The following is a 19,646-nucleotide window of genomic DNA, read 5'->3' on the forward strand; positions in this document are numbered from 1 at the left end:
ATGGGGCAACTGTGCCCCTGAAGGACCAGGTGCACAGCCTGGGAGTCATTTTGGACTCACAGCTGTCCATGGAGGCGCAGGTCAGTTCTGCATCCAGGGCAGCTGTCTACCAGTTCCATCTGGTGTGCCCACAGACTGTCTCGCCAGAGTGGTGCAAGCTCTGGTTATCTCCCACTTGGACTACTGCCATGTGCTTTATGTGGAGCTACCTTTGAAGGTGACCCGGAAACTGCAACTAATCCAGAATGTAGCAGGATCTAATCCAGGATCACAACTAATCCAGGATCACAGGAAGCAGCCGCCGGGACCATATAACACCGGTCCTGAAAGAACTACAGTGGCTCCCAGTACGTTTCCAAGCACAATTCAAAGTGTTGGTGCTGAACTTTAAAGCCCTAAACGGCCTTGGCCCAGTAGACCTGAAGGAGCATCTCCACCCCCATCGCTCAGCCTGGACACTGAGGTCCAGCTCCAAGGGCCTTCTGGTGGTTCCCTCACTGCGAGAAGTGAAACTACAGGGGACCAGGCAGAGGGCCTTCTCGGTGGTGACGCCCGCCTTGTGGAACGCCCTCCCACCAGATGTCAAGGAGATAAAAAACTACCTAACTTTTAGAAGACATCTGAAGGCAGCCCTGTTTAGGGAAGTTTTTAATGTTTGATGTTTTATTGTGTTTTTAATATTCTGTTGGGAGCTGCTCAGAGTGGCTGGGGAAACCCAGCCAGATGGGTGGGCTATAAATAATAAATTATGATTATTAATTATCATCATCATCCTTAAGCTATGAGATCCTAGCCCTGTCCTGCCAGCCCATGGCACAGGTTATGGGGTCACACGGTAGTTTGCTTCTGCCAGGAGTACTCCTTTCTCTGCCGCAGCCAGTGCTGGTGAGACATCAGGGCCAAGTCCAAGGAACATCTTGTTGCAGTGCTTCTGTCAAAAACATGGAACTCTCTGAGGCCTCATCCACACTTCGGCCTGTCCTGTGTTTTCAAGGCCCAGATCCAAGAGGTTTTCATTTGCCCTGCTCTTTGCCTGGGAAAACCCAGTGTTGAATCAGAACGAACGCCACTCCACAGAAAACCCAATTTGTGTTTATTCTGATTCAGCGGTAAACAATGGATTTTTCCCAGTGAAAGCAGCAAGACAAGCAGAATTGTGGGCAAGATCTCAGACTATCAGATTGTTGGTTGATTTAATGTGGGTTTTATTTTATCTTATGTTTCCTCTGTTTTTAAGCTGCTTTAGAAACCCATGTAGAAAAGGAAGGCATAAATTAAATAAACTGAGCTGAGCCAAACATGACTCTGGTGTGTTCTTTCCATGTCTGAACTATTGGTTGAAAGAGACAGCAACACCCCACACCCCACCCCGAAATGTTCATCATGTTGTACCCGCGTTCTGTGCAAGACGAAAAAGTGGATGGAATTCCTTGTTTTGTGTTCTACCCTCTAGATCTTATAATCAAAAGCAGAGTAATTAAAACCAAACATTCCTAAATACTACCAGAAAAGAACATTCCAAAGAGAAAGAGAAAGGCTTTGTGGTACCAAAATTGTGCAATACGGGTTTGTCTATTTTGAAATTAAATTTTGTAAAATATTGCAGTGAGTTGTGTCAATCATCCTGCTCCATGAAGGAGAAATTGTATACCTGTTTTTCAACTGGTAGGAGTTGAAGCATCTGAGTTTGTCACAAAAGAGAGGAAAAGTTTTGGGATGCCTTGTCAGGAATGAGCCAGCTCCAAGCAAAGGTTTGCAGCCAACTGCAGAAAGCAGCCAGTAACAGACAGGCTTAGATGTTAGTCAGGCAGGGGAGAGCTGGCAACTGCAGACTTCGGCTCTTCCTGACCTTGACAGGCAGGATGATAAGGCAGTAGTTGAGAGAAGGCTAGAACACAGCCAAAGCTCGCAGGAAGCACAAATAGGCACGAATAGACTCAGAGATAGCCTCTCAGAAAAGGAAGAGGTTGGAGCTGACCCACTAAGTCAGAAGAGTCAGCGAATGGGAGGGCTGCTAGATAGGAAGCAAAACAAGAGACGTAAAGTTCCTAAGTTCAATGTCTTCTGTCGACACCGGAAGGAGTCTTCAGAAGAGTCACCTTGAGTAATGATGCTGGAGGCTTTGTTAGAGCCATCTGGAGCTGTTTGTTTTTGCAATAAATCCTCCTTTTTAATTATCTACGCTTACTGTGTTATCAAGCTGGGAACTTGGACTCCTGATATGTCTGTAATTGTGGCTGCTCTCATAAATAAGTATGTTATTTGACAAGACCTGTATGTGGTCAAGTCATTTTGGAATAATGGCCTAGAAATATCATAAATACCTATAGATAAATGGAAAGATGTGTTGGGAAACTGTGTACATGCAGCTACTCACACAGAGTCAATTAAGGTTTGGCAGACAGCCAAAAGGTTATATGAAGGAGTAAGTCTGCCTGGTGATAACAGAGGCATGGGGACAGCTCCATGATTGGTCAAGCTCTTTCAAGGGAGTGATGGCCTACTAACTGGAGTCGTGTCAGAGAGAGCTAGCAAAAGATCTGTGTTCTGTTCCTGTAAATAGTCCACTGTATATAATAAACACCTAACTACAAGTTCCTGGTTCCTGCTTCGTCCATCCTGTCTGCAGCCAAGTTGCCAATTGCTTCTGTGGATTCTGCGTTTACTCTGCTAGGTCTGTCTAAGGTCCTGCAACTAGTCGGAAAGTTGTGAAACACCAATAGGTTTTGCCAATATGATGGACCATGAAGCTTGAGGTCAAAAGGATGCCTGGAAAAGTGGAGGGAGGAGATGCATACAAAAAGCAGATAGGCCAGCAATCCTCTCTTGGGGCTCATCCATACTCCCTTTCATACTGCACTTTCTAGGGATTCCAGGTCTGTGCCCCAGTGGCTTTTATTTTCTGCCCTGCTACTTTCTCTGGGAGAGCCTGCATTTTACTGCTGAGTCGGAGCAAACGGCAGTCGGCTTTTCCGCAGCAACGCTGACAGCAGCGAAGGCAACATCAATTCCGAAATTTCAAAGCTTGCAATATTGGGACTCCGAGCAATCGCCATTCGAACACAAGCAAAGCGTGGCATGTCTTTATTTTTAAGCACAACGATTTCAACACATTGGATATACCGACACGCTCCATTGTGGAACACTTTGCTTGCGTAACTGAACGCTTATAAAGTTAATAAAAGGACGGGCTGCGTCACAAACGCCGACGTCAGGCTTGCAATGGCGCCCGTTTGCCAGGCCAGTTACCCCAACTGCTGCCGTAGCTGACACTGGTGATCATTCCTCTGTTCTTTTTGCGTTTTGTAATATATGGTCTGAAATCATACGGGGTCGTTGTTGTTGTTGTGGGTGTCGTGGTGGTAGTGGTGGGTGTCGTGGTGGTAGTGGTGGGTGTTGTGGTGGTAGTGGTGGTGGTAGTGGTGGTAGTGGTGGGTGTTGTGGTGGTAGTGGTGGTTGTCGTGGTGGTAGTGGTGGTGGTAGTGGTGGTAGTGGTGGTGGTAGTGGTGGGTGTTGTGGTGGTAGTGGTGGGTGTCGTGGTGGTAGTGGTGGGTGTTGTGGTGGTAGTGGTGGTCATGGTCGTTGTTGTGGTGTCTGTTACAGGTTCAGATGCTGTTTCCGTTTGCGGCGGGGCTAATATCTCTGACCAGTCCGACTCAGACATGTGCAGATTTGGCTCGAGTGATGGAGGCGGCTCAGTTTCTTCAGGCGCCTGCTCTTCCTCCTCGGTCAGCGCCGGGGGCGGTTGATAGTTCGGCCTTGTGTAGCTCTGGATCCAGTCAAAGAAGTGCTGCGTGGAGGTGTAGACGCCGGGCTTCTGGGCTCTGGCGCAGCCCAGTCCCCAGCTGGTGATCCCCACCACCCAGTAGCGCTCGGAGCGATCCTCCCGGCACATGAGGGGCCCGCCGCTGTCGCCCTGCAGTGGGAAGGGAGAGGACAGCCGTGTGAGGAAGGGGAAGGCCAGCCGCTCAGTGGAGAGAGCCCCTGCCCTGCCAGAGGAAGGTCCCAGGTTCAGTCCCCAGTGGCATCTCCAGGTGGACAGGGGGACTCCTGCCAGAAACCTGGAGGGCCATGGCTGCCGGTCAGTGTAGACAGTACTAATGGCCAGTGGTCTGACTCAGGGCTCATCCACACTGACCTTTCTAGACACAGGTCTGTGCTTCCAAGCTCAAGGTCTGAGTGCTTTTCGTTTGTTTGTCCTGCCACTTTCCCCAGGAAAACACATTCTTTCGTGTTCAATCGGAACAAAAAGCAATTTGGGTTTTTCTGCAGATTGCTGTTTTCTTCAATTCAGCGGTAAAGAGCAGCTTTTCCTGAGGAAAGGAGCAGGAATTAAAACAACCCACTTGGACATGGCACTTTAAAGTGTGGTTCAGTGCCTAGATATGCAGCAGGAAAGGAAGTATATAACAAAATAAGAAGTCATAGAAAAAAATGCTGTTCTTATTATTTTTATATAACAATATCACCTCACCTCAATATATTATTTTTATATATTACATTATATTAGTTTTAATAATAATATGCTTTAATACAGGCATAGGCAAACTCGGCCCTCCAGATGTTTTGGGACTACAATTCCCATCATCCTTGACTACTGGTCCTGTTAGCTAGGGATGATGGGAGTTGTAGTCCTAAAACATCTGGAGGGCCGAGTTTGTCTATGCCTGTTTTAATATAATAAAAATGTCAATGAATCATCAAATTATCGAGTTGGAAGGGGCCCAAGGGTCATCTAGTCCAAGCCTCATGATGCAGGAATCTCAGCTAAAGCATCCATGGTAGATGGCTACCCAACCTCTGCTTAAAAACCTCCAGGAAAGTCCCTCATCTTCCCTCTGTGCTAGGTTGTAAGAAAGTATTAGAAAGTATATTAAATGTAAGGTAATAATTATATGTCCCCTTCATGGATCACTGCCTTGCCATGGCGAAGGGGCTTGAATAACTCAGAGAAGCTATGAGCTATACTGTGCAGGGCCACCCAAGATGGACAGGTCATAGTGGAGAGTTTTGGCCAAACGTGATCCACCTGGAGGAGGAACCGGCAAGCCACTCCAGTATCCCTGCCAAGAAAACTCCATGGACAAAGGCAACAGGCATATAAAAGTTATGACGCTGGAAGATGAGCCCCTCAGGTCGGAAGGCATCCAACATGCTACTGAGGAAGAGTGGAGGACAAGTACAAGTAGATTCAGAGCTGATGAAGTGGCTGGGCCAAAGCCGAAAGGACTCTCAAGAACTGTGGGCAAGAATCCCGTAAAAGAAATGGAGTGGCTCTCATAGTCAACAAAAGAGTGGTGAAAGCTGTACAGGGATGCAATCTCAAAAAATGATAGAATGATATCGATACGAATCCAAGGCAGACCTTTTAACATCACAGTAATGCAAGTTTATGCACCAACCACTGGTGCTGAAGAAACTGAAATTGACCAATGCTATGAACACTTACAACAACTTATAGAAATGACACCAAAGAAGGATGTTCTTCTCATTATAGGGGATTGGAATGCTAAAGTAGGGAGTCAAGAGATAAAAGGAACAACTGGCAAGTTTGGCCTTGGAGTTCAAAATGAAGCAGGGCAAAGGCTAATAGAGCTCTGCCAAGAGAACAAGCTGGGATTCAGGCCTCATCATGGGACTGAAACTGCCTTGGTCGCACTGGTTGATGATCTCCGGCGGGCTAGCAACAAAGGTGAGAGCTGTTTCCTAGTTCTGCTGGATCTCTCAGTGGCGTTTGATACCATCAACCATAACATCCTTCTGGACTGTCTTGAGGAGCTGGGAGCTGAGGGCACTGTTATACGGTGGTTCCGCTCCTTCCTCCTGGGCCGTGTTCAGAAAGTGGTGGTGGGGGATGAGTGTTCAGACCCCTGGGCTCCCACTTGTGGGGTGCCTCAGGGTTCTGTCCTCTCCCCCATGCTTTTTAACATCTACATGCAGCTGCTGGGAGAGATCATCAGGGGGTTTGGGCTGGGTGTTCATCAGTATGCGGATGATACCCAGCTCTACCTCTCTTTTAAATCAGAACCAGTGAAGGTGGTGAAGGTCCTGTGTGAGTGTCTGGAGGCGGTTGGAGGATGGATGGCAGCTAACAGATTGAGGTTGAATCCTGACAAGACAGAAGTACTGTTTTGGGGGGACAGGGGGCGGGCAGGTGTAGAGGATTCCCTGGTCCTGAATGGGGTAACTGTGCCCCTGAAGGACCAGGTGTGCAGCCTGGGAGTCATTTTGGACTCACAGCTGTCCATGGAGGCACAGGTCAAATCTGTGTCCAGGGCAGCTGTTTACCAGCTCCAACTGGTATGCAGGCTGAGACCCTATCTGCCTGCGGACTGCCTCGCAAGAGTGGTCCATGCTCTGGTTATCTCCCACTTGGACAACTGCAATGCGCTCTACGTGGGGCTACCTTTGAAGGTGACCTGGAAACTACAACTAATCCAGAATGTGGCAGCTAGACTGGTGACTGGGAGCAGCCGCCGAGACCATATAACACTGGTCTTGAAAGACCTACATTGGCTCCCAGTACGTTTCCGAGCACCATTCAAAGTGTTGGTGCTGGCCTTTAAAGCCCTAAACGGCCTCAGTCCAATATATCTGAAGAAGCGTCTCCACCCCCATCGTTCTACCCGGAGTTCTGGCAGTTCCCTCACTGCGAGAAGCCAAGTTACAGGGAACTAGGCAGAGGGCCTTCTCGGTAGTGGCGCCCTCCCTGTGGAATGCCCTCCCACCAGATGTCAAAGAGAACCACAACTACCAGACTTATAGAAGACATCTGAAGGCAGCCCTGTTTAGGGAGGCTTTTAATGTTTGATGTATCACAGTATTTTAATATTTCTTGGAAGCTGCCCAGAGTGGCTGGGGAAGCCCAGCCAGATGGGCGGGGTATAAATAATAAATTATTATTATGGTCATCACAAACACTCTTTTCCATCAACAGCAGAGACGACTCTACACATGGACATCACCAGATGGGCAGCATCGAAATCAGATTGATTATATTCTCTGCAGCCAAAGACGGAGAAGCTCTATACAGTCAGCAAAAACAAGACCTGGAGCTGACTGTGGCTCAGATCATCAGCTTCTTATAGCAAAATTCAAGCTTAAACTGAAGAAAGTAGGAAAAACCACTGGGCCGGTAAGATACGATTTAAGTCAAAATGCTTGGCCTTGATGCTTGCTGGGGCACACCTAAGCCCTGCTTTGTAACTTTTCCTCAGCACTAGCCGGTGATGAGAGAATTGAAGAAGGATCTGGCTGAAGACGCAGGAAAGTTGGAAGATGCAGGTGAGCGGCAGCAGCCCAAATTCACGTACCTGGCAAGTGTCAATGCCTCCTGCCTCGAACCCTGCACACAGGTTGTTGACTCTGATGCTTCCATAGTACCAGGAAGTGCTATTGCACCTTTCTTGGGAAATAAGTTCCACTTTGGCCTCCTTCAGGATGTCGGATGGAGCATTCGCTGTAAGGAGAAAACAGTTACGAAATTTCTACATGCACAGGACCCGTCCAGTGAACGCTCCAGCCTTTTTCCCTGTTGTCTACTCATTTTCTATTCACGGGAAAAACCCTTGGAACCAGCCAACCTTCGCCTCCCTATGTGGTGAGTTATGCTAAGAAGGCTGTTTGACCCAGTAGCTCCTTGCCAGGGACTAGGGCTGGGGGTTCCCATTCCCTGGCGAATCTCACTCCATGTGCTTGACTGGGCCAATAAAAGAAGTCAATATCAGAATGTGTGCAGAGGCAGAACTTCTGACATAGGTGCAGATCGACTTGCACAAAGGCGACAGTGGGGCCATTGTATCTCTAAAAACAGACTACAGTTCAGTGTTCAAAATTCCCATTGTTCTGGGAGTGCCTAAATGAATTCCTTAAAAGTCAAGCTTCGAGGACAGAAATCTGGCTGAGTCTGGAATAACCTTGTGAATTGAAAGGATAAGAAAGAGGGATTTATATCTAGATGCTAGGATAGAGATGATCAGGAAAACAGGAAGACACAATGAGAGATAAAGGAGGTGCTGTGGGATTGGTGGAAGTCAATATCTTGTTGTTGTTTTAGTGTTTATAGTATTAACTTGTAAGATATGGATTTGTGTGTTTTTTTGTTCCTTTCTTTAGTTTTCAAATGTTGGTTTCTGTGTGTTGTGTATTATCATTTTCTGATATTTTTCGTGCTGTTGTGTGGAAAATACTAATAAAATTTATTTTTTAAAAAAATTCCCATTGTTCTAGGTGCATTTTGCAATGGGATTTCATTAGGGTAAGCGATTTCTGAGCTCTGGGCACAGTGCTGCACCTAAAATTTCAGATTAAAACTGCAGAGTGGAAGGAAAGGAGGACTTTTTCTGCCTCCCCACTTCCAGCTACTCTCTGAAGACAGGAGAAGAGACCCCCTTAAGAATATTAGGGGGGTGGGCAGCAGAAGGACTAGAGTAGACCATGTGAAAAACAAACATAATATTTTAGCTGCAGTTCATTCACTTTCAGCTTTGTATTCTTGTTATTAAAAAGCATGCCTAGACATTCCGTTGTTGTGCCCATGACCTAGTCTTAAGGTGTCATTTAGCTCCTAGCATCCATATCTCAGTTTCTAGCTTTCATATCTGTTTCTAACACTGCTACACTTTATGAGAGGTTTATGTCTTAGCCATACCTTCAGAGTGACATATTGAATGATTTCATTTTCCATTCAGTGATTTTAACTACATTTCCTGAGAGCTTATTATTTGAAGGGCTGTACCAGGGCTTGCCACTCTGGTGCCAAACCAGATGTTGTTGGACTCCAACTCCCATAATCCTCTACCATGGGTGATGCTGGGTGGGGTTGATGGAAGATGGTGTTGAACAACATTTATAGGTCATCAGGTTTGCCAAAGCCTGGCATGTCCAAAGTCTGTTTTGGGGGCCTAATCCGGTTCAATCCTGGCAGTTTATTTCCTGTGGTAAAAAAACCTCAACAACTCAAACCCTAAAAAAAAGGTCAATAAGTTTAGTTAGCCCTTTGGTCACTTCATCAAATCTGGCCCTCTTTGAAAAATGTTTGGACACCAGTGGCCTAAACTGTGCAGTATACTTGAGTACACTCTTTGCAGCCCATATAAATCTGTGCACCCTTTCCTGCTTCCTCTTCATCCCTAGGCCCCACTTTTGTGCATGGTTCTGTCTTTTTGGAAACCATTTGTCCTGTTCCAACTTTGCATATCAAAGGACGTGACTTGAATTGGGACAACAACCCACAGACTTGAACTGGTTTCATAGTTATCTCACCAAGGGACCCTGGGATGAGTGTCAAGAGATCTCTAACACATGCATCCCAGCATCCTCATGAACTACAATTCCCAGGATTCACTGGGGAAAGCAACAACAGTTACCCTGATGTCGAGCCAAACTGGGTTTGTAGACTACCGCTTGAAGTCCAATATTACACGGTGTGTCTATTTTTCTCCTTTGACGCCTTCACTCTTTCTCTCTCGGCTTTGCCACCCCTTTCCTGCTTTCCTCTCTTCATTTTTCTTCTTCTTTTGAAACAGGGGTAGGCAACCTAAGGCCCGGGGGCCAGATCTGGCCCAATCGCCTTCTCAATCCGGCCCGTGGACAGTCCAGAAATCAGCGTGCTTTTACATGAGTACAATGTGTGCTTTTATTTAAAATGCATCTCTGAGTTATTTTGGGGGAATAGGAATTCATTCATATTTTCCCCCAAAATATAGTCTGGCCCACCACATGGTCTGAGGGACGGTGGACCAGCCCACGGCTGAAAAAGGTTGCTGACCCCTGTTTTAAAAGCATACATAACCGTTCTTAGCTCAAAGCATCTCAGTTATGACCTCAGCCCACCAGCTGCAGCCCCAAGGTGTATGGAGATCATATGCCCTTGGCTCACGGTACAGCTTTTCTGCTGCAAACTTCTGATTTTGCAGCATTGATGCTTTTAGGGCCTTGGAGGCTGGGTTTTTTGGGGGTGGAGTGGGGGAGAGAAACTGCCCGCAGAGACTGGGCTTCCTTCTGATTAATCACACGGTTGTTCCACTGCTTCCCATCCTTTCCCAGGCCTAAAGGAGCATCAAGGCGTTGCTGCATCTCTCTCACATTTCTCATGCGTGTAACCCCAGCCAGCGATGTAGCAATGGGCCATGGCAGACACGTCCACAAAGCTCTCTGGCAGGCAGGCAGGCTGGATGTAGTCACTGCACTGGATCGGGTCATCCAGCTCTATCAAGGCGATGTCGTTGACTTGCTGCTGTGGGATGTAGTTCTCGTGCTCCACCACCCTCTTGAGGAAGCGCACCTCCGCATCAGGGCTAGGCCGGGAGAGCACGGTGGAACCCAACAGCAGCTCCCAATTTTCTAGATATCTAGAGCAGAGAAAGAAAACAGGAAGCGTCTTATGCAACACTTTGCCCATTTACCCCAGTATTGTCTGCTGTGATGGACAGCAGCTCTGATCACAGCTGACCAGAGTTGAACCTGGGACCATTGGATGGCAGTGCCCATGCTCTACCACTGAGTGCTGCCTCTTCCCCAAGAAGTGGAGCGTAAGCTAGCACTGGGGTTGCCAGAGTGGCACCCATGGGTGCAATGACCCCCTTCATGCTTTTCCTTGGCGCCTGTGTGAAATCTCCACCTCTCTCCCTCCCTCCGCTCTCAACGCTCACTGTCCTCTTCATGAGGTCAGAAAAGCCCTGCAGTATGGTCAGAGCAAAAGAGGCCCATCTAGTCCAACATCCTGTCCTCACAGTGGCCAATGAGATGTCCCAGTGAGAAGTCAGCAAGCAGGACTTGAGTGTGACAGTGTGGGATGTGTCATCACTGAAGCAGTCAAACACAGCATTTCCTGTTGCCTAGAGTGGACACGGAAGTGAGAGCTGGACCATAAAGAAGGCTGGTCACCGAAGAATTGATGTTTTTGAATTATGGCACTGGAGGAGACTCTTGAGAGTCCCATGGACTGCAAGAAGATCAAACCGATCCATTCTGAAGGAAATCAGCCCTGAGTGCTCACTGGAAGGACAGATCCTGAAGCTGAGGCTCCAAGACTTTGGCCACCTCATGAGAAGAGAAGACTCCCAGGAAAAGACCCTGATGTTGGGAAAGATGGAGGGCACAAGGAGAAGGGGATGAGAGAGGACGAGATGGTTGGACAGTGTTCTCAAAGCTACCAGCATGAGTTTGACCAAACTGCAGGAGGCAGTGGAAGACAGGAGTGCCTGGCGTGCTCTGGTCCAGGGGGTCACGAAGAATCGGACACAACTAAATGACTAAACAACAAGAGTGGACACACAGGGGAATGTGGCTCCAGAGAGGGAGGACTTCCTGTCATACCTGCTGTGCAGCCTCCTCCCCCTTTGTGTGACCAGGTGGATGGGCATGGTCCTAGCAGACCCTACAAAAGGGCTAGCCATGCAGCCATCTTCCCCCTTTTGCCATCTTCCTCTCTTCCGACTCCTAGCCAGCAGCACATGGCTCACCCTTCCGGAGGATGGAAGCCACAAGGTAGAAAGTCTGAGGCCTAGCTCATACTTCTTTTCTCTACACATGTTCCTGTAACTACAAGATAAAGCCTGCCTTCAGGACAATGCTGTGAACTGAATGTAAGTAAGCTTTACTCTTTGTTATGTGCTGAGCTTGGATCCTAGAACAATAGGCAGGTAGGATCCTAGAATGCAACAACCGGTCGGCTTGCAGGAGCAGCCCAATCAGGCTCTAGGAGGGAAGCAGAGTCAGCCAATCACACAGGACCCATTGTGTAAATAATGTATATAAATCCCAAGGTTTTGAGGGAAATTCATTCATTACGAGCTGCAATAAAGAGCATGAAATCACTACGCGACTTGTTGTGTTATTACAGTGGTACCTCTGGATGCAAATGGGATCCGTTCCGGAGCTCCGTTCCTGAGTAGAGCGCAACCCGCGTCTGCGCGTGCGCGGGTCATGATTCATCACTTCTGCACATGCATGTGACATCATTTTTGTTAAGTTGTGGGTGAACATATCAGACGACACAGCGATTCTTCAAACAGCTCTTGTTTCTTCACAAGCCAGAACAGAACTGAACTGAAGGGTTCAGCCAGCCTGCTTATATAGAGCTCCACTAGAACGCAACAGTAACCATTTTCTGTAACTATCCAATCACTGAACATCACTTTCGATCCCTTATTTGCATACGTGGACCTGAGTGAAAACTATCTACAATAACCCCCTGCTGGCCCAGGGTGAGAACTTCAGTACATAACAATTTTGAGCGTCTGCGCATGCACGAGCAGCGAAACCCAGAAGTAATGCATTCTGTTACTTCTGGGTTGCCCCGGAGCGTAACCTGAAAACGCTCAACCTGAAGCATATTTCACCCGAGGTATGACTGTATTTTTAAGAGGGAAATAAAAGGGGAAACTTAGCAAGAACAATCCAGACTGGACAAGCCAGTCTGGATTGCGCAACTAAAGTGATTCTAACGAATCCATCAACTTGGTGCCAGCAACGTGCAGGGGGAATGTGCTCTGCTGCTTGCTCACTAGTGGGAGTGAGGAGGGGTAGTATGCAATCAATAGATCCTCTCCTACTTTCCTCAACATTCCCACAGACAGCAGCTGTCTCCACTTGCGATTCTCAGCAGCTGGTATTCAGAAGCATGAGGGGGCAGAGCATAGCAACTGTGGCTTATAGGCACTGACAGCTTGACCTCTGTGGTTTTGTCCAGTCCTCTTTTAAAGCCTCCCTACAAGTCTATTTCTCGCCCCAGATCCTTTGGCTCACCTCTTATCTCTAAAGCAGTGGGCTGCGGTCAGAATCCACTTGGCGCTGATGAGGGACCCTCCGCAGGTGTGCTGATAACCTGACCGGAAAGGCGTCCGGATGCTGACCATCCAAGGCCAGGTTCCCGGCAAGGTGTTGACGCCTCCCCCCATCTGAAGGGAGCTGCTGTGGCTGGATGCCAGGGGGCGCCTCCCACAAATTCCACTGGAAAGGAGAACAGCGGAAAGGGCATCAAGGCGACCGGCAGGATTTATTCATAGAATCATAGAGTTGGAAGAGACCACAAGGGCCATCGAGTCCAACCCCCTGCCAACCCTCCTCGGTTGGCTTATATATCCTGCCCTTCAATAGCTTCTCCAAGACGATTTACATCACTGTCAGAAATGAAAAGGTTGCGCTTTTCCTCCACCAAAGACCAGAAGGTTACAACAGCTAATGTATGCCTGAAGGAGCATCTCCACCCCCATCGTTCTGCCCGGACACTGAGATCCAGCTCCGAGGGTCTTCTGGTGGTTCCCTCATTGCGAGAAGTGAGGTTACAGGGAACCAGACAGAGGGCCTTCTCGGTAGTGGCGCCCGCCCTGTGGAACGCCCTCCCAGCAGATGTGAAGGAAATAAGCAGCTATCCTATCTTTAAAAGACATCTGAAGGCAGCCCTGTTCAGAGAGGTTTTTAATATTTAATGCTGTATTGCTTTTAACACTCGATTGGGAGCCGCCCAGAGTGGCTGGGGAGACTCAGCCAGATGGGTGGGGTATAAACAAATTATTATTATTATTATTATTATTATTATTATTATTATTATTATTATTATTTTATAATGTTATGTACTAAGCTTGGATCCTACAACAATAGGCAAGTAGGATCCTAGAATGCAACAACCGATTGGCCTGCAGAAAAAGACCAATCAAGCTCCAGGAGGGAAGCAGAATCAGCCAATCAGACGGGACTCATTGTGTAAATAATGTATATAAAAGCCTGAGGTTTGGGGGGGCAATTCAATCACTGTTTTACAAGCTGTAATAAAGAGCATGAAATCACTACAGGACTCGGAGTATATTTCAGCTAAGTAACCGCCAACTCGCTTAGAAGCTTATCTTTAACAGGGCTTGTGGTTAGAAATTTCTAATTCTAATTCTAATTCTAAATTTCTAATTCTAACACCTGAAAACAGGGCAACTTGCAGTTGAAATGGGGTTTATCTATATACTTCAGCAGACATAGAATTTGTGTCCCATGAGACCAGGGCCCTGCAGGATTTAACCTCCTTCCGCTGGGCCTGTAAGACAGAGCTATTCCACCTGGCTTTCAATTTGAACTTAGCCTGATCTTTTATTCCCTTTCCTTCCCTCCCCCTCCCCTTTTTATGAAGATTACCTGGGATCCCACAGCTCATTCTCCCCTGGTCTCCTTGCTGGCCGAAATAGGACTAACTTAGCCAGCTAGACCTGGTGATCATCTAATGTTTATTGGATGGATTTTCCCCCTAAATTGATTTTTGAATTCTGAATTTATTGTTATTCATGTTTTATACCATATTTTATGCTGTTTTTTGTTGCATCAATTAAGTGTTTTAAATTTGTTGTTAGCCGCCCTGAGCCTGGTTTTCTGAACCGGGAAGGGCGGGGTATAAATAAATTATTATTATTATTATTATTATTATTATTATTATTATTATTATTATTATCATCATCATCATCATCTATTCCAATGCTTTCAGGAGCTGAACCCCACTCTGCTAAATTCAGGGGAAGTGGGCTATCCTATTCTACCAGGAGGGGTCCACCTCTCTGCATTACTTATGCTGCCTCTCAGAGGGGTGATTTGTAGGATCAACCATTTGGTGGTATCCTAAAAAGAAAGATCAACAACTTGTGGGGTGTCCTGGTTTTTACTTTTTGAAAGACAGCAACCCTAGGTAACTAGTAGCACCCAAGCCTGTCCCCAGCCTGGCAAAGCGATGCGCCCTGCAGGCTGTGGAACTGATGCCGTCTGCATAATTCAGCTTTCTGGGAAATACGTCTTTGCAATGAGCTAGTGGTACCATCCAGGGGAGCAGAGGCTGCTCTTGCTGTGGTCACTCACCTGCAGCTGTCATCTGCGGCACGCATAGGGCAGGTTGTGAGGAGGGCCAGGAGAGCGAGAAGCAGCCTTCTCATCCTCTTTGCGATTGCTCCTTCCTGCTCTCTTGCCACTTGACATCATATAGAACTATGTTCTATATGACATCACACAGAAGTGCCGGCAGTTGTTCTTTAGTTTCCTATGGAACGAGTCATTGATCCCCAGGAAGGTGCATTGCGCAGTCTCAGGGCTGCACCACAGATACATTCAAGCCCCTGAGCATGGAGCTAATGCGAAACTGGGAAGGAACCTTTAACTCTTTGTTCACCATGCTCCACTGCCCAGCTGAAGAGGAGGATTGCCGTAAACCCACAGAGTGCTTGAAGATAGTTTACTTAGAATCATTGCTATTATTAGTTGCTAAATTTGGATTAGAATAGAGTCTGTGCAGTGTAGGGTTGGACTGGAACTGCGGGGTAAAAGGTAAAGGGACCCCTGACCATTAGGTCCATTCGCGAACGACTCTGGGGTTGCGGCGCTCATCTCGCTTTACTGGCCGAGGCAGCCAGCATTCAGCTTCCGGGTCATGTGGCCAGCATGACTAAGCCGCTTCTGGCGAACCAGAGCAGCGCACGGAAACGCCATTTACCTTCCCACCGGAGCGGTATTTATTTATCTACTTGCACTTTGACGTGCTTTCAAACTGCTAGGTTGGCAGGAGCTGGGACCAAGCAACGGGAGCTCACCCCATCGTGGGGATTCGAACCGCCAACCTTCTGATTGGCAAGTCCTAGGCTCTGTGGTTTAACCCACAGCACCACCAGAACTGCGGGGGCCTGGGTTCAAATCCCTCTTCAGTCATCAAGCTTACTGGGTGGCCTAGAGCAATCTGCTGTCCCCCTTCTTAAACCACAGAGTTGCACGAGAAAAAATGTGGACTATGCAGAGATTGCAAGATTAACTGGGGAAATCAGAAACCAGGAGGATCAAAATGTCAACAAAGAACGGGACAAATTTATATTATATTTGAAAGACCATGGTAAACACCTGAACTTTTTGGCAAGTTTTAAATGGCTCTTGTAATGTTACACAGATTTTGGATGCAATGGAGGATTGTAAATTAGATGGACTTATAATATCCAGTTTAAAAAGTTACTTAAATAACCCACGGAGGGGAGGAGGAAAGTCTGGATATTTGGAAGAATCTTGTGTAGTGTTTGTTATTTGTGATTATGAGTGTGAATGAATTTGTAAAATCAAATAAAAATTTTTAAAAGAGAGAGAGAATAAAATATAGAGGATCTCTTATGCATAAATGTAATCGCATGAGGGATACAAAAATTTGAAGTGGCTTATTTGTATATTTTGAATGACATCATAACCAATTACATGTTCACTAACAGTTATTAGCCAGCGTGTTGCGTTTGATTTTTGTAGATTGTTACATTTTGCAACACGGGTTTGTGTGTGTTCAGATTCTAGAAATTCAGCAGAGAGAAGCTTCATTAAGCAAATAATGTCTTGTCTTATTCACACTTATCTCTTGTCCGACGCCTTCCAGGAGCATGTGTGTGCCCTTCCTGGGAGCTTTCCCCACGAAAACCTGCTCTTTAAAGCTGAATCGGAGCAAAAGTCAATTCAGGTTTCAGGATTGCCGTTTGCTCCGATTGTGCTTTAAAGAGCGGATTTCTGTGAGGAAAGCTTTGGTGTGAAAAAAAGGGCACTTGGACACAGAGCTCTAAATTGTGGGCTGTGCCTGGAAAGAGCAGAGGAAAGGTATCAATTTGCCATCAATTTTATTTGAATTAATTTTAGAATGAAATGATTTTAGAATGTTGTACTATTTTATTGTTGTTAGCCGCCCTGAGCCCGGCTTCGTCTGGGGAGGGCGGGATATAAATAATTTTTTTTATTATTATTAAGTGTGGATGAGACCTCAGGTGGTGCACTTACTGTTGCATTTACTCAAATATCTCACCTGCAAAAGCAGGAGTACCACATGCAGATATAAAGTCAAGTATACTGTTGTTAAGCACCATCAATGTACATGGTGCTCTTCAAAGTAATAAAAGGGTAGATGGGGGAATACAGTAAGGGCTCATCCACGCTCACCTTTTGCCTTGTGCTTTTTAGGTACAGGCAGCTGAGCAATTTATTTATTGCCTCAGCACTTTCCCCACAAAACTCACTCTTTAATACTGAATTGGAACAAACAACAATTCGGGGTTTCTGTGAGTTGACGTTCAGCAGTAAAGAGTGGGTTTCCGTGGGGAAAGCACAAAAAAAGTGATTAAGCACGGCACTGTAAAGCACGGACCTGTGCCTGTAAGCACTAGCCAGATCAAGCTTTGCTTTCTTGGCTGAGTTCCACAAAGAACTAGCATTGCCACTTGTAAAGGGAGGCTGGAGAGATAGAAAAAATCCCCTGGCAAATAGTCTGATCTGTGCTGGATTTTTGAGTTCCCTGGATCTCTTAAACAGGATTACTGAGCAGTCACAGCCATTGCCATATTCCCTTCACCTTATTTGCGTTAACCGCTTCTATATTTGTGCATGGATCGCTGTCCTCCCCCCCCCCCCCCATTACCAGTGCCGATAGTTTATTTGCAATTCTCCAAGACTGGATTCTGTCTACGTCAGTGGTTCTCAACCTGTGGGTCCCCAGATGTTGTTGGACTACAACTCCCATCATCCCTGAGCTCTGGCCTTGCTAGCCAGGAGTGAGGGGAGTTGTAGTTCAACAACATCTGGGGATCCACAGGTTAAGAAAGGCTGGTCTACGTGATCTTGTGCCTTGGAAATTATGGCAGTTTGTGGTTGGGCCAGGCACTGCAACCTGGAGCCTCTTTGGTTAACGTGTGTGATCTTTGCTTTGACTTTTATTTGCAATTAAACCATTTCCGTACAATGTGTAGTGTTCATTCATGTTTCTCCTGAATTTCCATTCAAAAAATTGGCCGAGATTAATAACTCCTGCTAATTGCAGCCTTATCTAACCATGCTGGTTTGCCAAGTTTCTGTCGTTCTCCGTTGCTTTCAGTGGAGGCGATGCCTGCAGTTCTTCTCCTAATCCCTACAGGGGGAGCTGTTGCGTAAGGGGATTTAAAGTTTAAATGGCCCCTAGGGACTCAGCTACATTAGTCAAATTACAACATTATAAATGCGTTATAACACTGTGACACCAGTGTAGAGCTGAAATTTCAACACAATGATATTTTCCATTGTGAGCTTTACAACAATTTACCCCCAAGAGTGTTTTCAAAGTGGTTTTTTTTTTTTTTTTACTGCGTAGATCTAGCCTAGATCTGGTTGGATCGCTCTCGGTGGTGTGTTTGGTTGCATATATTGGTGTGTGGGTGAATACATTTATCTACATAAGTGTATACCAGCTGCACTGGCTCCCGGTGGGGTACAGGATCAGGTTTAAGGTGCTGGTTTTAACCTTTAAAGCCCTGTACGGCCTAGGACCCTCGTACCTACGGGACTCCCTCTCCTGGTATGTCCCACGGAGAAACTTACGGTCTTCAAATAAAAACATCCTGAAGGTCCCAGGCCTCAGAGAGGTTAGGCTGGCCTCAACTAGAGCCAGGGCTTTTTCGGCTGTGGCTCCAATCTGGTGGAACGCTCTGTCACAAGAGACTAGGGCCCTGCGGGACTTGACATCTTTCCGCAGAGCCTGGAAGACGGAGCTGTTCTGCCAGGCCTTTGGTCGGGGTTCCGTCTGACTCCCTCCCCCCTTTCATAAGAACTTGCATGAAAGTGGCCTCCCAGTTTTTCTCACAGGCCCATATAAGTTCAGCACAAACAGTTGGGCCAGGTGAGCATTTAAGGTCCCCAACCCTAATCTGCGGGTTGCCATCTGATTGGATTTTATTCTGATCCTGATCTGATTTGAGGATGTATTTTAATTGATAGTCTGATTTTATGTTAATGTGTTATACATTTGATGTTAGCTGCTCTGAGCCCGGCTTTGGCTGGGGAGGGCGGGATCTAAATAAAATTTATTATTATTATTATTATTATTATTATTATTATTATTATTATTACATGCACCAATGTTTCTGAATGCTAGTTGCTGGAAAGCTCAGGAGGGGAGAAGGCCCTTGGGCTCATGTTCTGCCCATAGGCATCTGACTGGATGCCGGACTAGATGGACCCCCTTTGGCCTGATCCAGTAGGCTATTCTTATGTCCTTGTGATCCTTTGGGGAGATAAAGATGCAGGAGCTGGCAGGTCACTTCTTGCAGCCCGGTGGGCTGGATCTGGCCATCCTAGTGTAAATATTCATATCTGAGAAATGATTGGATTGGTTCTGCTAGAAAAGCCTAGCAGAGGAAGAAGAAGAAGAAGAAGAAGAAGAAGAAGAGGAGGAGGAGGAGGAGGAGGAGGAGGAGGAGTTTGGATTTGATATCCCACTTTATCACTACCCGAAGGAGTCTCAAAGCGGCTCACATTCTCCTTTCCCTTCCTCCCCCACAACAAACACTCTGTGAGGTGAGTGGGGCTGAGAGACTTCAGAGAAGTGTGACTGGCCCAAGGTCACCCAGCAGCCGCATGTGGAAGAGCGGAGACGCGAACCCGGTTCCCCAGATTACGAGACTACCGCTCTTAACCATTACACCACACTAGCAGAGGGAATTAGTTCAGAGATTCACTGCTGGGCTATCCAGCTCTGCCTTAGACTTGATACTATTTAAAAAGTTGTTGTTTAAAAGAGATTTACGGAGCCATCGGATGGAAGCATACGTGGAAGTGCATCCCGGCAACAGTCAACTGAGCTTAATGAAAGGTCTATATGATTTCAACCTTAATGTTTGCAATTAGAAATAAAT

General features: G+C 46.7%; 1 protein-coding gene across 1 annotated transcript; it reads right to left on the minus strand.

Moving 5' to 3' along the window:
• Positions 1–3,055: 3,055 nt before the first annotated feature.
• On the minus strand, positions 3,056–14,944 carry LOC310659130 (acrosin-like). Its single transcript, XM_083402273.1, has 5 exons — positions 14,836–14,944; positions 12,751–12,954; positions 10,087–10,352; positions 7,314–7,459; positions 3,056–3,916 (listed from the first exon to the last, which is right to left on the minus strand). Exons 1-5 carry the CDS (start codon positions 14,907–14,909, stop codon positions 3,212–3,214), a joined length of 1,395 nt encoding a protein of 464 aa, XP_083258399.1. The 5' UTR covers positions 14,910–14,944; the 3' UTR covers positions 3,056–3,211.
• Between the last annotated feature and the right edge of the window lie 4,702 nt (positions 14,945–19,646).

This window comes from Podarcis tiliguerta (assembly GCF_965153285.1).
Source record: "Podarcis tiliguerta genome assembly, chromosome: 10".
NCBI lineage: Eukaryota > Metazoa > Chordata > Lepidosauria > Squamata > Lacertidae > Podarcis > Podarcis tiliguerta.

Coding starts and splice junctions, on each gene's coding strand:
- LOC310659130 (XM_083402273.1), bottom strand. CDS start 14,909: ATGAGAAGGCTGCTTCTCGCTCTCCTGGCCCTCCTCACAACCTGCCCT. Junction 12,955..14,835: donor GCCGCAGATGACAGCTGCAG/GTGAGTGACCAC, acceptor TCTCCTTTCCAG/TGGAATTTGTGGGAGGCGCC. Junction 3,917..7,313: donor GAGGCATTGACACTTGCCAG/GTACGTGAATTT, acceptor TTCCCACTGCAG/GGCGACAGCGGCGGGCCCCT.